The sequence below is a fragment of the Pithys albifrons genome, chromosome 23 (genome assembly GCF_047495875.1).
Source record: "Pithys albifrons albifrons isolate INPA30051 chromosome 23, PitAlb_v1, whole genome shotgun sequence".
NCBI classification, from domain to species: domain Eukaryota; kingdom Metazoa; phylum Chordata; class Aves; order Passeriformes; family Thamnophilidae; genus Pithys; species Pithys albifrons.
In genome coordinates, this window is record NC_092480.1 from 2,354,678 (window position 1) to 2,373,691 (window position 19,014).

At 52.4% G+C, this 19,014-nt stretch overlaps 3 protein-coding genes across 3 annotated transcripts; 2 read left to right on the forward strand and 1 right to left on the reverse strand.

Annotated features, from left to right (window-relative positions):
• The first annotated feature begins 1,253 nt into the window (after positions 1 to 1,253).
• TMPRSS5 (transmembrane serine protease 5) lies at positions 1,254 to 5,792 on the forward strand. The gene is made up of 12 exons (XM_071576059.1): positions 1,254 to 1,290; positions 1,469 to 1,576; positions 1,836 to 1,958; positions 2,392 to 2,488; positions 2,783 to 2,896; positions 3,097 to 3,140; positions 3,272 to 3,434; positions 3,528 to 3,700; positions 4,061 to 4,159; positions 4,360 to 4,502; positions 4,845 to 4,997; positions 5,751 to 5,792. Exons 1-12 carry the CDS (start codon positions 1,254 to 1,256, stop codon positions 5,790 to 5,792), a joined length of 1,296 nt encoding a protein of 431 aa, XP_071432160.1.
• On the reverse strand, positions 5,287 to 15,604 carry ZW10 (zw10 kinetochore protein). Its single transcript, XM_071576336.1, has 16 exons — positions 15,472 to 15,604; positions 14,755 to 14,889; positions 13,668 to 13,769; positions 13,423 to 13,500; positions 13,172 to 13,331; positions 12,825 to 12,971; positions 12,077 to 12,268; positions 11,731 to 11,894; positions 11,353 to 11,535; positions 10,851 to 11,089; positions 9,848 to 9,919; positions 9,012 to 9,181; positions 8,324 to 8,454; positions 7,923 to 8,054; positions 7,494 to 7,696; positions 5,287 to 6,643 (listed from the first exon to the last, which is right to left on the reverse strand). The coding sequence occupies exons 1-16, from the start codon at positions 15,586 to 15,588 to the stop codon at positions 6,523 to 6,525; spliced, it is 2,346 nt and encodes a 781-aa protein (XP_071432437.1). The 5' UTR covers positions 15,589 to 15,604; the 3' UTR covers positions 5,287 to 6,522.
• Positions 15,605 to 16,506: 902 nt separating this feature from the next.
• Positions 16,507 to 18,581, forward strand: CD3D (CD3 delta subunit of T-cell receptor complex). The gene is made up of 5 exons (XM_071576199.1): positions 16,507 to 16,684; positions 17,138 to 17,344; positions 17,781 to 17,912; positions 18,047 to 18,090; positions 18,363 to 18,581. Exons 1-5 carry the CDS (start codon positions 16,612 to 16,614, stop codon positions 18,423 to 18,425), a joined length of 519 nt encoding a protein of 172 aa, XP_071432300.1. The 5' UTR covers positions 16,507 to 16,611; the 3' UTR covers positions 18,426 to 18,581.
• The last annotated feature ends 433 nt before the right edge of the window (positions 18,582 to 19,014 follow it).

Below are 19,014 nucleotides of genomic sequence, written 5' to 3' on the forward strand. Positions count from 1 at the left end.
GAGGGTGGAGAAGTATGTAAATAAGACAGGTCTCTCTTTCATGAGACAGCTCTTTCAGTCTGTTGCTGCTTTTGTTTCTGGGGATGTGGCACCACCTCCGGTGTGACAACTGTGCTGGAGCACCCCCTGGGTCAGGGGATGCAGCAGCACAAGCGATTTCTGTTCCACGGGAGCTCTGCACTGGCAAGAAAAGCATCTCCTGCCCCAACAAGGCCCAGCCAGTACCCAGCACGGGGTTAGAAACTCTTCCCCTCCCGTGGGGTGTCGGCATCTTTCAGCAACAAGGAATTAGATGGAAAATGAGAAGCTGAGCTGAGAGCCGCTGCCTGACCTTTGCTGCTCTTGGTGTGCTACACTCAAAGGCTGCAGGGAAAACCCCTCTGGGGAGGTGGGGCTGTTTCCCTGGGGTCTGTGGGCACACGGGGTGGGGGGGATCTTGCTGAGTGATGGGGCCCCACCAGCCCTCACCAGCACATCCCTAATGCAGCTTGTGGGCAGCAGAGTTGTCCTTTACATGTCACAGCTGGCAGGTGCTTGGCTGGAGATGTGGGGGTGATAAAAAGCGGCTCCAGGCTCTTTCCTGATCTTTTGCCAGCTGAGGATGTTTTGATCCCCAAGGTGCTCAAAGCCAGCAGGGCTGACTGGAGCTGCAGCCCCCCCTCACACCAACAGCACCTCAGCAGCACTTGGGGCTTCTCATATGGCAGGTAATGGAGGGGGTAAAGGGGGAAAGCAGGTGGGAGGTGGGTTTGAGAGCTGAGGGAGCTCAACAGCTGCTGATCTTGCTCAGTGAGGGATGGGAGCGTTCCCTTGGGGCTCCCCAGCCTGGGCAGCTCCTGGGAGCAGGGGGATGGAGGGGTGGGGTGGGGGCAGCTGAACAATCCTCTCCACCCCTGCGAGGGCCCTGTCAGTAGGAGAAGGGGCATTTTGGAACAAGGAGACCCCTGAGTGTGGCCGCTGCGCATGCGGGCGGGGGAACCTGAGCTGGGTCACTGGAGATCTGTGTGCTCTGCTCCCACAGCTCTGCTCCTGCTGCCATGGTGAGGAGGGACTCCAGAGCTTGTCCCCTTCCACCACACCCAGTCTTTGTTACTGCTCTGCTCCCAGGACTCTGCTCCTCTCCCCAGAGCCCAGACTTGCCTGAGCGCCTTCCTGACAACCCCAACCATCTGGAGGATGCCGTGCACAGCCCCAGGAGCGTGGCAGCTGAGCCAAGGAGGGGAGCACAGGGGGCACAGCCCTCTCTGGGACACATGGGTGAGCTGTTCATGGCCTTCGGCAATGGGGAGGGTGCTGGGGGTCTGGACCTCTCACAGAATCCACAGGCTTAGCTCAGCTCCTCCTGGCCTTGCAGCGGAGGAGCAACGAGCCCCAGAAACTGCTGCACAGCAACCCAAGGGCTTCACCAGAGGCTTGGGAGAGCTGTGAGACGGGCAAACCACACTGATCCTCTGTCCCTCTTTTAAAGATCCTGCTGAGGCATCTTTTGGGACTGTCTGCACCCTCAGGAGGCTGTTCCTGCTGCTTGGGGTCGCTGGGCTGCTGGCGGGGACGGCGGCTGGGACGTGGCTCCTGGGTCAGTGTCCTGCGGCCACACTGAGCGAGTCTGGGGTGGCAGCACTGGAGGGGGTGGTGATGGGAGCTCCTTGGTCCGTCAGCTGTGGCTTGGAATGGAGAGACGTGGCTGGTGAAGGCTCTGCTGCTGGTTGTTGTGGTGCCAGTGAGGTTCACTCCCCTCTTCCAGTGGCAGTGCAGAATTGTCTCCTGTATCGTGCACCCTGGGTGCTGCCCAGGCTGTGTGAGTCCATCTCCACTCCCTTCTCTGTTTCCTGAAGTGAAACACCTGCAGGAGGCTCAGCCAGAGCAGGGCTCCCCCGAGCTGCAGGGACTGGATGCGATCCCAGCGTGTGGTGACAGGGAGGAGGAAGAGCCCGTGGTCCGGGGCGCTCCCAGCACAGGTTTGTGTCTTTGCCTCCTGCCAAAGAGGGTGGGCAGAGGGGAGCAACGTACAGAACAGTGCCTGCCAAGCCCAGAGAGAACAGAGAGGAGACTCTTTAAAAATAAGTAACTTCTGCTGACCCACTAGCTGTGTCCTACTGTTGTTTTGCTATTTTTCTAAGTCCTGTTTCTTCCCCCAGAATTGCAGCTTCGTTGAACAAAGGGGTCCCACAGCAAAGGCAACTCTTGCAGGGCTCCTTTGCCTGTGACCACCCCCTGACTGTGTTCATTTATAGTTCCTAATTCCTCCAATGTTTCTTTTCTGGGGCTTTGGGTGGGTTTTTTCTTACTTTATCTGTCCCTGACCCTGCAGAGAGCACTGCGAAGGAGGGGGCTTTGATGGAATGGTTTTAGTGTCTTTCAGGATAAACATGGCAAGCTCCCTGCTGGAAGCTCAGCTGGAAGGACATCCTGGCTGGCTCCTGGTGTGCCACGAGGGCTGGAATCATTCCCTGGGCACCCAGCTGTGCGAGCAGCTCGGGTACCTCAGGTGGGCACAGCACAGGCAGCTGCTTTGGCCCCTGTTTGCCCTTCTCTAAGGGGGACGATCTTGGCAGAAGCAGGAGGTTGAAGGTTGGGGGTTTGCCAGGGCAGCAGTGCCAGGTCACACAGCTCCCTGGGGAATGCAGGTGGAACCCCTGGCCATGGATGACACGGGGACCTGCTCCAGAAGATCCTCCCTGCCAAGAGCAGCTGCCAGAGCTGCAGGACTGCAGAGCGTTGCTCCCATGGCAGGGTCACGTTCCTGATCCTCTTCCTGGGACAACTCCTGTTGTTTCTGCAGAATGACCCATCAGAAAGGAGTGAACCTGACTGATGTCAGGGTGAGTGGTGAGCAGCAGTTCCTTCAGGTGAGACCCCACCAGGACGGCAGCCTGGAAGATTTGTGGCAGGTCAGGTAAGAGCTGCTCTGAGGGAAGCAGTTTGTTGAAGCCTTTTTTCAGGCTTAAGAGCATAGCAAGCTGTGCAGGTGCTGTGCAGTAAACAGCCCCTTTGGAAGCTGCTGAGGCCTCCCTGGAGCTCCTCAGTGCCCCAGAGATTTTGGTTGCTGTTTATCCTGACCACGAGGATTTATTCCTGCTGTTTACTCCTGCACAGGATCAGCTGTGGATCTGGTCGAATCGTGGCTCTGAAATGCTCAGGTGAGCAATTCCCTCCTCTCCTGTTTGCCCAGGATCTCTGCCTGGATCCAGCAGTTTCTTTTCCCCCATTCCACTTGTTCTCCTGGCCCTGCAGTAAGGGTGTGGAGTCTCTTCTAACCTGTGCCTTGCAGAGTGTGGGCTGCCCGTCGGGACTGTGAGGGTTGTTGGAGGGGCAGATGTGCCCCCTGGGCGCTGGCCCTGGCAGGTCAGTGTGTGCCAGGGCTCCCAGCACCGCTGTGGGGGCTCTGTGCTGGCACAGGAGTGGATCCTCACGGCAGCTCACTGTGTGCACAGGTACCTCCGTGCTCCCTGTGCCCACCCTTCTGCTCCCCCAGGTCCCAGTGCTTGCTGCCCTCTGCTCAGTGTTGGGTGTTCTCTCAGCTCCAGGAGGCTCCAGGCCTCTGCCTGGCTGGTGTTTGCAGGGTCCATCACCCACGGCTCCCTCAGGCAGGAGGCTGGGGTGCCAGTGCAGGAGATCATTCACCACCCGCTCTACAACGACAACAGCCTCGACTACGACATTGCCCTGATGAAGCTCCGAGTCCCCCTCAATTTCTCAGGTAAGGTGCTGTCGTGTCCTTCTGTGTAACTGTCTGTCCTGTCCCACAATGAAAAGCTGTCCCAAAACCAGCCTCTTCTGAACCTGCCCCTTCAGAGCAGTTACTTACAGAACCACTGAATGGCCTGGGCTAGAAGGGACCTTACAGATCATCTTGTTCCAACCCCTGCCATGGGCAGGGACACCTCCCACTAGACTGGCCTGCTCAGAGCTCCATCCAGCCTGGCCTTGAGTCTCTTGAAGAATACTCAGAGCTTTTTACATCTCTGAGCCAGGCTGGGGGCTCTGCAGCCCTTCCCTGGCTGCTCCTGACCAAGCTGTCCCCACTGCCCTGGCCCTTTCCCTGTCACCTTCTCCCCAGATGCCATCCGTGCCGTGTGCCTGCTGCCCTCCCACCAGGACCTCCTCCAGGGCACGCAGTGCTGGGTCTCTGGCTGGGGCTACACAACCCCTGATCAAGGTGAGCTCCCATCCTGCTCCTGTCCCTCAGCACTGCCTGGAGACCTTGCCCTTGCTCCCCACACCCATCAGCCTGGCTGTATCTAATCCCATAAAGCAGTTCCATCTCCCCATCTCTGCCTTGCCCAGACAGTGCCCTGCGCTCCCCATTGCTCCCTGCAGACCTTGTTTCACCCTTGGCTCCTCTTTCCCCATCCCCAGCACAGGTGGCAGGGACGCTGAAGGAAGCCCTGGTGCCCCTGATCGGGACCAAGAGGTGCAACAGCTCGTGCATGTACTCAGGGGAGCTCACTGCCAGGATGTTGTGTGCTGGGTACCCCTGGGGGCAGGTGGATGCGTGCCAGGTAAGAGCTCGGAGCAGTGGGGAGTGCTGGGGGTGCACCTGGATCCTCCTTCCAGCTTCTTGGAACAAAGCTGGGTGGGAGATGCCAGCCTGATGAGGTCCTTGGTGAGGCACTGGAACAGGTTGCCCAGAATTTTGGATGTGCCATCCCTGGAAGTGTCCAAAGTCAGGTTGGATGGGGCTTGGAGCAACCTGGGATAGTGAAAGGTGTCCCTGCCCATGGCAGGGGGGGAGTGGGATGGGCTCTAAGGTTCTTCCAACCCAAACCATGCGGTGATTCTGTGATCTGCCAGATCTGCCCATGGGGCAGAGCAGCTCCCTCAGCCCTGGCTCTGCCCCACAGGGGGACAGTGGGGGCCCCCTGGTGTGCTGGGATGGATCCACGTGGCGCTTGGTGGGCATCGTGAGCTGGGGCCAGGGCTGTGCTGAGCCCAACCACTCCGGGGTCTACACCAATGTGGCTCAGCTCCTGCCCTGGATTCACCAGGTCACTGAGGTAAGCCCAGGTGCGTGCCCAGCCTGTCCCACAGCATTTTTCACAGACAAATCCCAGGGCCAGCATCCTATTGAACTCCTTCCATCATTCCCCTTGAGCCTCTGGGACAACCTCTTTTATGGTACTGATTTCGTTTTGTGTTTTCTTTTTTATTTAAATAGATCCACTAGAAATAAGGCAAGGAGAGACTTCACAGAGCTACACTTTGCCCCTTCCACGTAATAAGTGGAGAACAGTCTGGGGCTGATTCATCCCGTCACTTGTAACCTGAACAGAATCCCAAACATGCTCAGTATAAATAGTTTATTAAAGAAAATAGCAAATTACATTTCTGTGAACAATAAACATGGGACAAATGCTGTTTTTTCAAAAGAGGTGTTTTTTTGATTGCTGTGTGTAAAAGGGACAGGGGATCATATGAGATGTCAGTGTAAGGGAAACACTCTCAGCCTTTGAGTAAATCACTTGGAGGGGAAGAAAAGAAAAAGGTGAGTTTAAGTGGCAGTCAGATTCTGCTTCAGGATTTCCCTTCCCTGCTGCATTCCCACATTCTTAAAGGACAGAAAATATAACACCAGAAAGACACCAGAGCTTGCCAGTTCACACCCAACAAAAATGTAAAGGAAGGAGCTGAACTGGCTTCTACAGTTCATAAAGCGAGACTGAAAAATTCTAAGTCAGTTTTAAGATATTTTCCAGGAGAAACAAAGAGAATTTTGCTACTTGTGCAAAACCCTGTGTCTTCACCAACAGTTCACTCTGCACAGGATCACCTTTCCTCACATCCCCCCCTAAACTGTTGCTCTCTTGAGGTCTGTTCCTCAGAGAATCCTGAGGTGGGAAAGAGCTACGTTTGGCACTTCAGCATTCCTGGGAGGGCATCAATAGCTCTCAGAGTCTGTGGGTATCATGAGTAACTTGCAGGGACAGAAGAGGTAAGACACAGAGGGGCTACAGGCCCCCTGATGTAGAACTGCATAGATGAGAGTCACCATTGAGCAATAAAAATCCTCTCCAGGACCCTGAGGCCAGTATGAGATGAGGTTACACAGCCCCTCACATGGGAGGTTTGTCTGCCTGTGCTCACAGAGGTGCTGGATACAAGGTTTGATTTATTTTCCTATGCTGGACTGAACAGGAAGATGAAATCCTAGAGAATGGGAATCAGCAACCATCAGCAGAAGCATCTCTTCTTCACCAGGACTGTACACACACCAGTTCACAAAGGAAAACCTGGATTTGGGCAGAACTCCCAAAATTTCAAGCCCAAATTGCTCTACCTGACAGTCAGTGTCCTTTCCTCACCTGTGCTTTTTCTGGTCCCAGACTCCCAGACCACACTCTCTGCCCTCAGACACCAGGAAATGTTCCTTTTCTCCCCCAGCCAAGCTCCAGAAAGCACTTACCCAATTCTAATCTTTTTTATACCAGTAGAAATAAAAATGGTGAAATCAAGAAAATAGTTGAAAGTCTCAGTTTGCTCTTGCTTTATCAGAAGATGCAAGGTGCAGGTGTAAACGTGGAGTTACTTGATTTTGGCCAGTGCTGCTGCTCTCCTCTCTGTGTTCTGGAACAAGGCTCGGATCAGACTCTTCACTTCAGCTGCTGAGAATTCAGCTGCCAGAGGGCCCTTCCCATCTGCCCACCTGCATGGGAGAGAAAGAGCTCTATCTGACCAAACTGCCCAGAAATGGTACACTAAAACAAGTCCTCTGAGGACATTTCCAGTGGTCATTACCCTAAGCATGTGTGCAGCCTGAGTCCAGAATTGCCAGGCATACAAAGCAACAGGTGATTTCTGCACTCAGTGGCCTTACCTTCTCCTAAATAAGCCTGTCTGCAAAATTCCCATTCAGCTCCTTAAGAACACAAAAAAGAGGTTTATGCCCAGGGAGAAGTGGAGTTGGGAACCTTTGGTGAAAAACACAGTTCCAGAGGCCCAGGGAAGGAGCTGCCCTCCCTCTGTGCTCTCCCTGTGGCTGGTGCCTTTCTGGTTTAACCTGCTGAGAACTGGGTGTTTTCTTGCCCTCCAGAGCCAGCTGAGGAGGGAGCTGTGAGGGAGCTGCTCACAACTCCTGCCAGCTGAAGTTAACAGAAGTACAAATCCTTGAGGGTCATTCAGATGAATCCCCCTTGCAAGGTATAAAGCAGCAAGAAACAGCGTCCTAAAAAGGCAGAGGCCACTCGGGTGCAACAGCAACAGGGGAAGTGCCAGGCTGCTCCCTGTGAGATACTCCTGAACTTGAAGAAGCCAAGGGGATGCACCAACAGTCTGTGGTTGGCTCTCTTATAGCACTTGGGTTTCACCACTGTGCCTTTTCTTTCAGCTGCAGGAAATTGTGAGCAAGCTTGAAATGGACTCTGAACACCCAGACAAAACCACCCTGCCTGATCCTCAGCAGCAGTGACTGCCTGTCCTCTGAACAGGCCCTGCTGGTGTCAGACACTTCCCTGCTCCTGAGGACCAACCAAGAAGGAAGAAAGGAAAACACCTACTGATCCACTATTTCCTGGAGGTTGGCTTGCAAGATGATCATCAGCTCTTTGAATGTCATCCACTTCTGCACATAAATTGGAACTTCCTCTTGATACTTCTTGTTTTTGTCTTCTTCAGGTAGAGGGGTGAAAACTTGGGGTCCCTCCTCCACCATGATCCTACAGAGTGAGTACAGTCTGTCTGCATCTTCTGCAGAGATATCCTGGAGTTGAGAAAATATGTAACAGTGGAGAGTGGGGAGATTTGGTTTTGGAATGCAAAGTGAAATGAAAAATTGGTATTGTGAACATTTCCCATGGACACACAATTATAATTTCTGTGAAATATAACTGTTCCCCTGAAATCTGATCTTGGGATGGACTCCCAGAGGTCACAAATGCCAACTGTCCCCACCACCCCAGGGCTGGCACATCCACCCCAGCAGGTACCTCCAGGGCAACAATCCTGGTGACAATCTCTGCCATGGCTGTGTTCAGTAGGGTCCCCATGGCCTTGCAGTACACAGTCACTGGAAAGACATCTTGCCAGACCTGGCCCAGTCTCTTCAACTGATGCAAGACCTGGAATTAACAGCTCTGTGTTACCTCTGTGTTATCAAAAAGAACATTAGAAAGGCACCAAGTGATAAGGTGACCACATATGGTCAGAAATCAGACTGAAAACAGCAAAAGGCAATGAAATATCCTGCTAAAGACACAGCTCAGGATTAAAAAACCCAAACCATTATGTCAGAAAATAGTTGGTTTAAGAGTTCCACTCTGCTGAAACTCTTCACGACTCTCTGGACCTTCCTTGCAAAGGGATGTCTGGCTTTGACTGCCTTCCTTACCTGCCTTATGGCTTTGTTTGCTGCACGGAAATTTTCCTCATCATCCATATTAGAAAAATTCCTGGCACTTGAGAGCCTTTCCAGGATTTCCCCCTTCTGCACTCGCATCTGGGCCTTGAAACACTCCATCCCTTTAGGAGCAAAAGCAAGCAGAGAGAAATAATCAAGCAATTACTAAATTTGCTCTGCCTATTTATGCCTGTCACTGCTGAATAATGAACTTGCCACAGTGTTTTATTTTCCATCAAATTTCCAGTCCCTAAACAGTCTCACAGAGCCCATTTAACCAGTAAGCTCTTGTGCAGCTTGCATTGCTGCAACACTTTTGAGCAGCAGAATTAACTGTGGGTGACTCCTGTGAGCTCCCACAAACTTTCCTCTGAATTTGTTTCCATAAAATAAGCTGAAGAAAACATCAAAGGACAGAGCAGCAGATCCTAAAATGCAGTGCTACAGCACTGTACTGGGTACTGGAATGTACTTGGAATTATGTGCTGGAAAAGAATTGAGTCTAAAAGAGCCAAAACTTCCCAATTCAGAAAATGTTGTTGTCACCTGTCCAGAAAATAATAATGGACTGCTCACAGTGAGCCAACAGCCACACCTACATGAAACCATTCAGCACCAACTGCCAGGACTGATTTCCATGTGATCCACCAGTGTATTTCAAGACTGCAGGTGAAGTTACCCAGTCTCCTGAAGGCAGGCACCAGGTCCACAAAGGAGGCTGCCTCGTTGCTCAGGATGTTGGCGGTGCAGTAGCGGAACTGGTGGCCCAGGGTGAGCAGGTGGTGAGCCAGGTACATGCAGTTGTTGTGGTGGATGGCTGCCAGCTGGGGGAACTTCTGCAGGCTCTCCCTGCCCCAGGAAGGAGGAAGAGAGAAGAAAGAAATGGATTTATCAATTAATCTGTTAAAAAAATAGTCATGCTTTCCCTAGAGAAACTCACTGCAGGTGTTGCAGGAAATGGGCAAGGCCTGACTGACATTGGTCAGAATAAAAACATTTAATCTGTCACATCCTCAAAGGATCTTACAAGAAAGGAGTTTGAAATGAGGCATTTGAACCATGTGTTATATCCACACTTTTTCTAGCAATGGGCTTTCAAACAGAAATATACTTTGTTACAGCAAAGGTATGTTGAGGAAAAGGGAGAGAAGTTCTGTCAGAAACACCCCAGTGTTCTCTGATGGGATTGTGCCCCTTCAGTCTTCACTGCTGCTTTTTTTGGCAGGAAAAACATCATAAAAATCTGTGCATCAGACCTGGAGTCAAAGTTATGTGGCTGGAAACAAATACAACTGTGTAAGAACTTCAACCATTCCATTGCTCATAAGACTGGCAACTCAGAAACCCTCAAGCACCTCCTTTGCACAGGTAGGATTTAGTAACAGATTAGGAGTAGCTTTTTGCTGCTGGAGGAAGCCCTTGGTAATCTCTGGCTGCAGTGGACAGGTGGGAGTGTTGCAGTAGTGTTATTCCCTCTCAAAGCAGGCCCTGGGAAACACACACAGACACACTTACTTGTGGTATGTTGGCACCACTTCATAGAACAGCTGGAAGATTCTCCTCACGGAGTAGAAGAGCTGCACACAGCTACAGGGGAAAAAGTTCAGGTCAGCTTGTCACTGGAATTAATGTCATGCTCACAGGTGACCCTCAGCCTTCTCCAAAACAAGGTTTTATTAGCACTGAGGCACTGTCACAAAGAGTGGATTGTCAGGATGAATTACAGCCATGTCAGTGTTCTGGAAAACTCACAAAGGTTGTGGTGACCTTGTAAGTTCAGTGTGGAAAAGCTTCTGCCCTCATGGCAGAAGGGAGACATCTGAAACCCCAGGAACAAAGGGGACAGTGTCTCTTCCCCACCAGGTGTGCACAAACACTCAGCCCTCTCTCTGCCACTGAAGGGCAGCTGGTTACCTGGGCAACTCTCTTGCTCCAGGGCTGTTGTTTCTGTTCTTTAAAGCAGACTTTATGTGGGTCCCCAGAGTAGCTGTTTTCTCCCAAGAGCCCTGCCAGCTGTAGAGCTGGAGGTCTTTGCTTTCACCAGCACAAAGACAGCAAGAACTCTGCTCACAATGGGTGCCAACACTTATCATTTGGTTTGGAGAGAAGAGATGGGTTTGATGCTTCTAAAAAACTGAGAGCTAAGGTGGGATAAAGCAGTGAAGTAAACACTGCAGTAGCATTTCTCCCCAGAAGCCATGAACTATGTTGTGTACACTGGGGAGTTTACCCTGCCTACCCTGCTTTAATAGCTAAAATACAAAGCAGTGCACCTGAATGTTCCCTGAAAACCTAATCCCAGAAGGCTGTTTAACCTGTGTACTGCAGAGTTATCAAATGTACCAGCCTCCTGTACAACCCTAGGGTTGAATCCTCCAGCCAAAATGGGAGCAACTTTAATCACTAATTCTCATTTTTAAGTATATTCTATTATTAAAAGTTCTTTTAATCTGAGTTAACAGATGCTTGGTGTTGCTAGAGGCAATGAGCTTCTGACACACTGACAAACAATTCCTACCACTGGTCTGTGCTGACTGAGGCCTCCAGGAGTGTCTGATAAACCAGCTCCATGAGCTGCTCCACGGAGGAGCTGATGCGGCAGGTGGGCAGGGAGAAGGTGTGCTGGCTCAGTTTGGTCTCATTCTCCAAATTTACTGTGCCATTATGCACAAGGTTAGAGGGTTTCTGCTTTTTCAAGTGGTCCCCTGAGCCAGGATCAGGAAGCTGTGGTAGGGCTACACAGGAATCAGGTGTGATCTAAGGGAAGACAAGAGAGAAATATAATGGAATTTAGAACCCACAGACAGGAGGCTGTGCAAGACAGTAAAGCATTGAATGACAGAGAGTTAAGACCCAAGATAAACACAAGACTGCAGAACTATTAAAAATGCTTAGAATTTGTTATTTGTCAAGACCCCCAAATAATCCTGAGTGCTCCTCAAAAAAACAACTTGACAGTTCTAGACAATCCTTCCCCAACACCCATTTTTCCACATAGAAAAACTTGTGTATTGCATCACCTTTACAGTGTTGTGGATTTCTGAGGTCATCAGGTTTCTGGCTGCTGCAATCACATCCTGGCACTTTTTGCTGGCAAAGTGAGAGTTGACGTTCCGGGCGTATTTCAGCAAGTCAGTCGTGTCTCCTTTCAAAAACTGCATGTTCTTTAAGGCTTTCTCAAATTCCTCTGTGGATTTAATCACCTGAGAAGAGCAGACATGTATTCTACATTAATACAGCTTCCTAAAATCAAATCAAACTAAAATTTGGATGAACTTCCTCTCAGCTGAAAGCAAGGGATGAAAACAGGGTTTAAAAGGCACTAACACAGGATTACCTGGGGCATTGTGCTCAAACTGGCCATCTGGCACCTCCTGAGGGATTGTTTTGAGACCCACCTCTGCATACTGCTCCAGTTTGCTGCTGTTGGTTGGGATGGAATTCACCAGGCAGTTCTGAACGAGGCAGTTGGAGAGCTCTTCCCAGATCAGCTCACCCAGCAGCTCTGCCAGTGTGACTCTGCCATCCTTCCTGTCCTCCCCAGGCTGCTCCAGAGGCACATCTGCATTCCAGGGAACACAAATGGATTTCAGCACAGCTGTTTCCTGGACCAGACCCTTCACCAGCTCAAAAGGCTTTCCTCTTTCTTTTTCTTTAACAACCAGATATTTCAGCAGCTTCTGCTCCAATTACATGAACAAGGAACTGAACACAGACTAGCTACAAAAGGGAGGAACTACCTACTTAGCAGGTATTTGTGGAGAGCTTCAAAAATAAGCTTGATCTTGTGAAAAACCTCCATAGGAGAGGACTGATCCAAGGTGGGCTCCTCGGATTTAAACCTCAGGATGAACATGTCTGGCTGTTCCTCAGTGAGTGGCTGCAGAGATGGGTATGAAATCAGTGGCTTGAGGATGTATTTCAGCAGCAACTGGCCTGAGGAAATGAAAAAAATATGTTTCCCAACAGCAGAGGGCAGGCAGTTTGCTCCAGTGAGGTCCAACCCTGACTATTTTGGATGTAGAGACTCTGCATGAAGTGGAAGAAACACTCTCTAGATCAGCTGTATCAGAAAACAGCTAATCAGGCAAAACTCTTTAAGTATCAGACTATGAAACCACACAGAAACAGACTAAGAGCATACTGAACTGTCAGGAAAGGATAAATAATTCCAGGTAAATAATAGGAAAATAATTTCCTATTAATAAAAATGACAGCATTGACTTCAGTTCCAATGTACTGCCGGAGCAACGTGGATCTCACTATCCATCCCCAACCCTGAAACTCTGCCCACATGGGCTACTGGGGTTCTCAGGAAAGGATAAATAATTCCAGGTAAATAATAGGAAAATAATTTCCTATTAATAAAAATGACAGCATTGACTTCAGTTCCAGTGTACTGCCGGAGCGACGTGGATCTCACTATCCATCCCCAACCCTGAAACTCTGCCCACATGGGCTACTGGGGCTCTGTTTGCCTGGTGTGTCTTACCAAAAGTTTTCAGCCTGGTGTGCAGCTCTCCCAGGACAGCCAAGGCCTGGAGCACAGACACCACAGGTGGGCCAGCAACCTCCTCCTCCTTGGATGGCACCATGTGCAAGCGCAGCTCTGAGTGCACCACTGCCTCCAGGCTGCTTTCTAAATACAAAGAACCACCATCTCTGTCAGAATGGGACAGGAGAAGCTCCTGCAGCCCTCAGGTGGCAGCTAAAGCAACGCTCTCCCTTTTCACAAAGAGCTCAAACCACCTTTGTCCAACAGTTTTACTGTATTTCTTATCCTATCAGTGCCTGAAAACAGTAATTTCAAACAGTGAAGCAAAAAGTGAAACAAATCACCTTTGGAAGGAGGGAGCTGCCACACAATGAGCTTCTGCCACTCCTCCCCGAGGTGGCAGAGCATGTTCTGTGTCTGCACTGTGAGCTCCGTGCCAAGAGCTCTCAGGATCTTCAGCTCAAAGCCCTTGCGGGATTCCAGATTCCTGAGGCTGCTCCGTGCCTGGTGGGAGAGATCAGACACAAAACACTGCTGAGTGCTGTCCCTGCTAAGCAAAACCACCCAGGGGAAGTCATGAAGAAGCCATCAGTACCTTTTCCAGTTGCTGAGCTGCTGCAATGTATTTCCTTTCCCTCAACGCAGTCTTGTGCTCTTTAACAGCTCTATCAAACTGCAACAGTCAGACAGATTCAGGTGTGACAGATGTAACAGCTCTGCTGTGAAACTTCAATTTTTAACAACACACTGAGAGACAGGGGAGTTCCAGACATTCAAAAAAGCCCAGAACAATGTCTCAGAGTGAGGAGCATGGTTTGAAGCTGCCCCTCCCTTCCTCACCTCCTGCAGCTTTTTCAGGACACTCAGGACCAGCGTGTCTCGCTCCAGCTGCTGCTTCAACTCAGTGAATTCAGCAACAGCCACGTTCAGGTCTCGCTGGACCTAAAATGGCAAAACTTCAGTTCACTGACAGCAATTTTTATCAGGCACATTTCCTCTTAAAACATGAGGTTTAAAGTATTTCTGTTACCAGGATAATGTGGTGAGGAGGAAAAAGTCCCCAACCATTTTATGCCTTTTAAGCATTACAAACACTTACAGACTGACTTTTCTTTAAATAAATAAGAGTTATAGAATGGTTAGTTTGAAGGGCCCTTACAGATCCTCTAGTTCCTACCAGATTACAGGTTTTTTAAAGGCACTGTAAGGAAATCCAGTCTTAAAATGCAGTCAAAATGACTTCAGTGTTCCTTTAGCACAGTCATTAAAATTGAATAATGCTTGAACTGAGTCAAAAGTTCATTCTCAGTGACCACCACTGCAGAACTCCAGATGCTGGGACATCAAAGAGGCAATAATGAGAGTGTGGGGCTGGAATCCGACCTGCAGGAGCTGCTCATGTTCTCCTTAGAACTTCAGCTGATGTGCACAGGTATGATTTGAGTTCCTGCTCTGCCCTAAACCACTGTGGGACCAACAAGGAGCTGGTCAGTTTGTGTGTCACAGCCCCTGCACCAGCCAGGGCTGGTCCTTCTCTCTGGAGGACACTGTGACACACTTCCCACCTGCACAACAAGAAGACAATCCCTTAATGACAGCTCTGAACCTACACCCTGCTGTCACACACCCCCGTGTCACCTCAGGGCATTCCTTAGGGGTGACATCACTCAGGGTCTGTCACAGAATGATGGAACATCCTGAGTGGGAAGGGACTCACAAGGATCATCCAGTCCAACTCCTGGCCCTGCCATCCACCCCAAAATCCCACCACATGCCTGAAAGTGTTGTCCAAACACCCCTTGAGCTCTGGCAGCCCTGGGGCTGTGACCTCCTCCCCTCAGTCCCTTTGCTACACCCCACGATGGGGTGGGGGCTGCAGATTTGGGGTGACAGTGGGTGGAACCTCCCAGCACCCTGCAGGAGTCACCTTGTTCTCAATGTCCACCCTGAGTAGGTCGATGTTGCTGGACAGTCCGTCCACCTGTGCCACCAGCTCCTCTGCACTCTGCATGCTGGGCAGGAACTCGCTGTACTTCTTGTTAATCATGTTGCAGACTTCCCCCTGAGGACAGACAGAGACAGTGTCACCTCCTGGGGCAGGGACCCCAACAGGGCTGGGAAACCCTGGGATGAACCAGGGCTGGGCATCCTGAAATGAACCATGGCTGGAACCTCGAGATGAACCAGGGCTGGACACCTTGGGATGAACCACAGCTGGGAACCCCTGGAATGGACCAGGGCTGGGCATCCTGGAATGAACCAGGGCTGAACATCCCAGTCCAGACCAGGCTAGACACCCCAGGATGACCCCGAGCTGGACATCCCAGTCTGGACCAGGCTGGACACTCAGGATGATCCAGCGCTGGACACCCCACTCCCGACACCCCACAACGACCCGGGGCTGGACATCCCAATCTGGACACCCAACGCTGGACACTCAGGATGACCCAGGGCTGGACACCTCACGCTGGACACCCCAGGACGACCCAGGGCTGGACACCCCACGCTGGACACCTCAGTCCGGACCAGGCTGGACACTCCAGGATGACCCAGCGCTGGGCACCCCGACCCGGCCCGGCTCCGCCGGCCCCACTCCCCGTATCTCCCTACGCCCCCCGCGTCCCCGCCCCGTCCGCAGCCGTGCCTTGAGCTCCTCGACGCGGCGGGAGAGGCGGCGGACGCGGCTGCCCAGGTCCTCCTTGTCGAGGCGGCCCGAGTGCGCCAGCACGGCCGCCACCAGCGAGCCCGCCCGCGCCGCCATGGCCGCGCCAGCGCCACTACGGCGGCCGACAGGGACACGCCGCGCCGCGAAGCTGAACCCAGGGGCCGCGGGTTCGAGACTGTGCCCGGACACACCTGCGGGGCTGGGGGGACACGGGGCAGTGGGTGCTGGGGGGCTCCCAGGGTGCTGAGCGGGTCTGTGGATGGGGAGACACCAGTGAGTGATGGGGTTCTATAGCATGGGAGGACACCAGTGGATGCTGGGGGACCAGTAGATGCTGGAGGTTTATATCTGGGGAGACACCAGTAGGTGCTGGGGTTCAGTAGTTTTGGGGACACCAGTAGATGCTGGAGTTCTATAGCTGGAGGGACACCAGTGGGTGCTGGGGGACCAGTGGATGCTGGAGGTTTAAATTTGGGGGGGGAAACCAGTGGATGCTGGGGTTCTGTAGTCTGGGGGACACCAATAGATGCTGGGGTTCAATAGTTTGGGGGACACCAGTGGGTACTGGAGATCTATGGATTGGGGGACACCAGTGAAAACTGGAGGTGTGTGACTGCTGTGGGGGGGACCAGTGGATGCTGGAGGTTTGTATCTGGGATACCAGTGTGTTCTGCGGTTCAATAGCTGGGGGGACACCAGTGGGTGCTGGGGAACCAGTGGCTGCTGGAGGTTTATATCTGGTGGGCATACCAGTGGGTGCTGGGGTTCAATAGTCTGGGAGGCACCAGTGGATGCTGGAGATCTATGGCTTGGAAGACACCCAGTGAAAACTGTTGGGGGGGCCAGTGGATGCTGGAGATAAAATCCATTTTCTTGAGGGGTCCCTGTGTTGGTATTACTGTATCCCCACCTCAGCCCCAGCTGCCCTGCCATGGGGCAGGCTAGTTTGGGGTGAGGGACAGGCTGGTTTGGGGTGAGGAGCAGGCTGAGAACACCCCAGCCATCCCCAGCAGCAGCTCCAGCCCCTGCATCCGGCACCTGACGCAGCTCTGGGGCGGGTGGTGTGTTGTGGTGAGGAGTTCTCTGAACAGGGGACAGAACCACCACCAGCTCTGTGCCATGTGGAGGGGAAGGGCCCTGGCTGTCTGGGCTCTGCTTGCCAGCCTGGCCATGCCCAGCTGGGGTAACCAAGGTGAGTCCCTGGGTCTTGGGTCAGGGGGACATTTGCCGTGGTCCCTGGAGGTGCTCCCATGTTGCTCCCGGTGTCTGGGGTGCTGGGAGGGTGCTGGGAAAGAGCCCTGTGCCTTGGTGGGGTTTTCCACCTGGATGTGAGGTTCCAAATGTCCCTGGAGAAAAGGGAATTGGTGCAGTGAGGGTGGGATCACTGCCAGCTCTACCTGCCCTAGACCATTGCTGTGACAGCGTGAAGCTGTGTCTGCTGCTCCCTGTGATAGTTCAACCCTGCCTTGTAATGGCAGAGTCTGCTTTCTCCAGACGTTTTTGTCTGTGGTGGCCTTTCTGCTGCTCAGGGACAACCTGACATGATTCTTCATCTCCATGACGGAGCTCTGAGTTCTGCCCCACTGTGAGAGTTGATAACTCAGCATTGAAGCTCTTTGTAATCTTGTTGGGGTTTTTTTCACAGAAAATAAAATAACCGTGAAAGAATCCAGTGGGAAAGTGTTCTTGCAGTGTGGAACAGCCCAACAAGGTTCAGTCTCATGGATGAAAGATGGGATTCCTGTTGGAGACACACCTCAGCTGGAGTTGAGTGGAGTTTATGATGATCCCAGAGGCCTCTACACGTGTGAAACAGGAGGCAAAAAGAGAAAGCTCCAGGTGCACTATCGCAGTAAGTCTTGTACACCTGGTTTCTAGAGCCAGAACTGCCTGGAGTTTTCACCCAAGCAAAGTTTTGAGGGAACAACTGATTTCCCAGAGTCTGTGGGCTGCTCTGTCAGTTTGCTGCAGATAAGCTGCAGATTCCCCTGCATCTGGTGTACCATGAGAGCTCTGCAGCCCCAGTTAGTGCTTGTGACTTGCCTCGTTGCTGGCCACTCTCTGGCCCTGCACTGAGTGCTGGGGGACACGTGGCAGGTTGTACCACTGCTCTGGGTGACACAACAAGCCAAACTCTCATCCCTGGCCTCTCTTAACCTGGGGCTGGAGCCTGCCTGGACTGGCAGAGCTGGCTGAGCACTCTGGACTCAAGACCGGCCCCAGGAGCCAAGGCACAGGGTGCCGGACATGGTCCTGCTTTCAGTGTCTGTGTCCTTGTGGGCTTCCAGTGTGCCAGAACTGCATCGAGGTGGACGCTGCCACCATCTCGGGGATCGTGATGGCGGATGTGATGGCCACGGTGCTGCTGGCAATGGCCGTGTACTGCGTCACCGGCCACGACAGGGGACGCCTGTCACGAGGTGAGGCGACAACAGAGCCTGGGCATCTCCAGCAGCTGCTGTGTGGCACCCAGGTGGCAGCTTGGGTTTGTTTGCAAAGCCACCACGCTGCCCATGGCCCCCCTGATCCCTGAGCACCTTCTCTCTCTGTTTAGCTTCAGACAGGCAGAACCTGATTGCCAATGACCAGCTCTACCAGGTGAGTGTTGTAGCACACCTGAGTGTGGTGTGGGCTCCGTGCTGCCATGAGGGCAGGACTGCTGGGGGATACTCAGTGCCTGGAGGCACTGAGACACTCTGCAGGTTGTTCTCTGCTGGGGCAGCTGCCTCCCCTGAATGACCCTGAGGATGAGCAAACTGAGCTCTTACTCTCTGGGTTAAGCTCTGTGTGTGGGGAGGGTCATTTGCCAAAGGCCTGGCAAGGAGAGGACTGGACAGACATGGTTTCATCTCCCCTTTTTTCCCTGCCAGCCCCTCGGAGAGCGGGATGATGGGCAGTACAGCCGGCTGGCACCCGCGCGGGCCCGCAAGTGAGGTGGGAACTCTGCAGGCTGTGACTCCACCAACATGCAGGTTTTGCCTGGAGATCCCTCCTGCTCCATGCCAGGGTGGGCTGCTTTAGTGCTGTGCTCATTCCACAACCTCCTGCACTTCTGTATTGCTCTCATTAAAGATAAGCCTGTCCCACAACCTCCCTGCTCCATCTGTTGTGTTGAGGTCCCTGGAAGGTACATACTGGATGGGATCTGGAATCTGGGGAAGGTGCATATTGGATGGGATCAGGAATCTGGGAAGATGCACAGTGGATGGGATCTGGAATCTGGGGAAGGTGCATATTGGATGGGATTGGGAATCTGGGAAGATGCACCTTGGATAGGATGTGGAATCTGGGGAAGGTGCATGTTTGATGGGATCTGCCTGGATGTCCACAGAACCACAAGGATCCTGCCTGTCCCACCATGGGAGGCAGACACCAGCCAGCAGTTAGAGACCTCAGAAACCAGGTCACTCTCCCTGTACCTGCTGCACACACCTGTAGGTTGTGTTTTCCTGCTTTGCTATGAGTCTGGGTGCCAGGCTTTAGAGAGCACTGGGCTGAGAATTGCCTTGTGGCTCAGGCAAT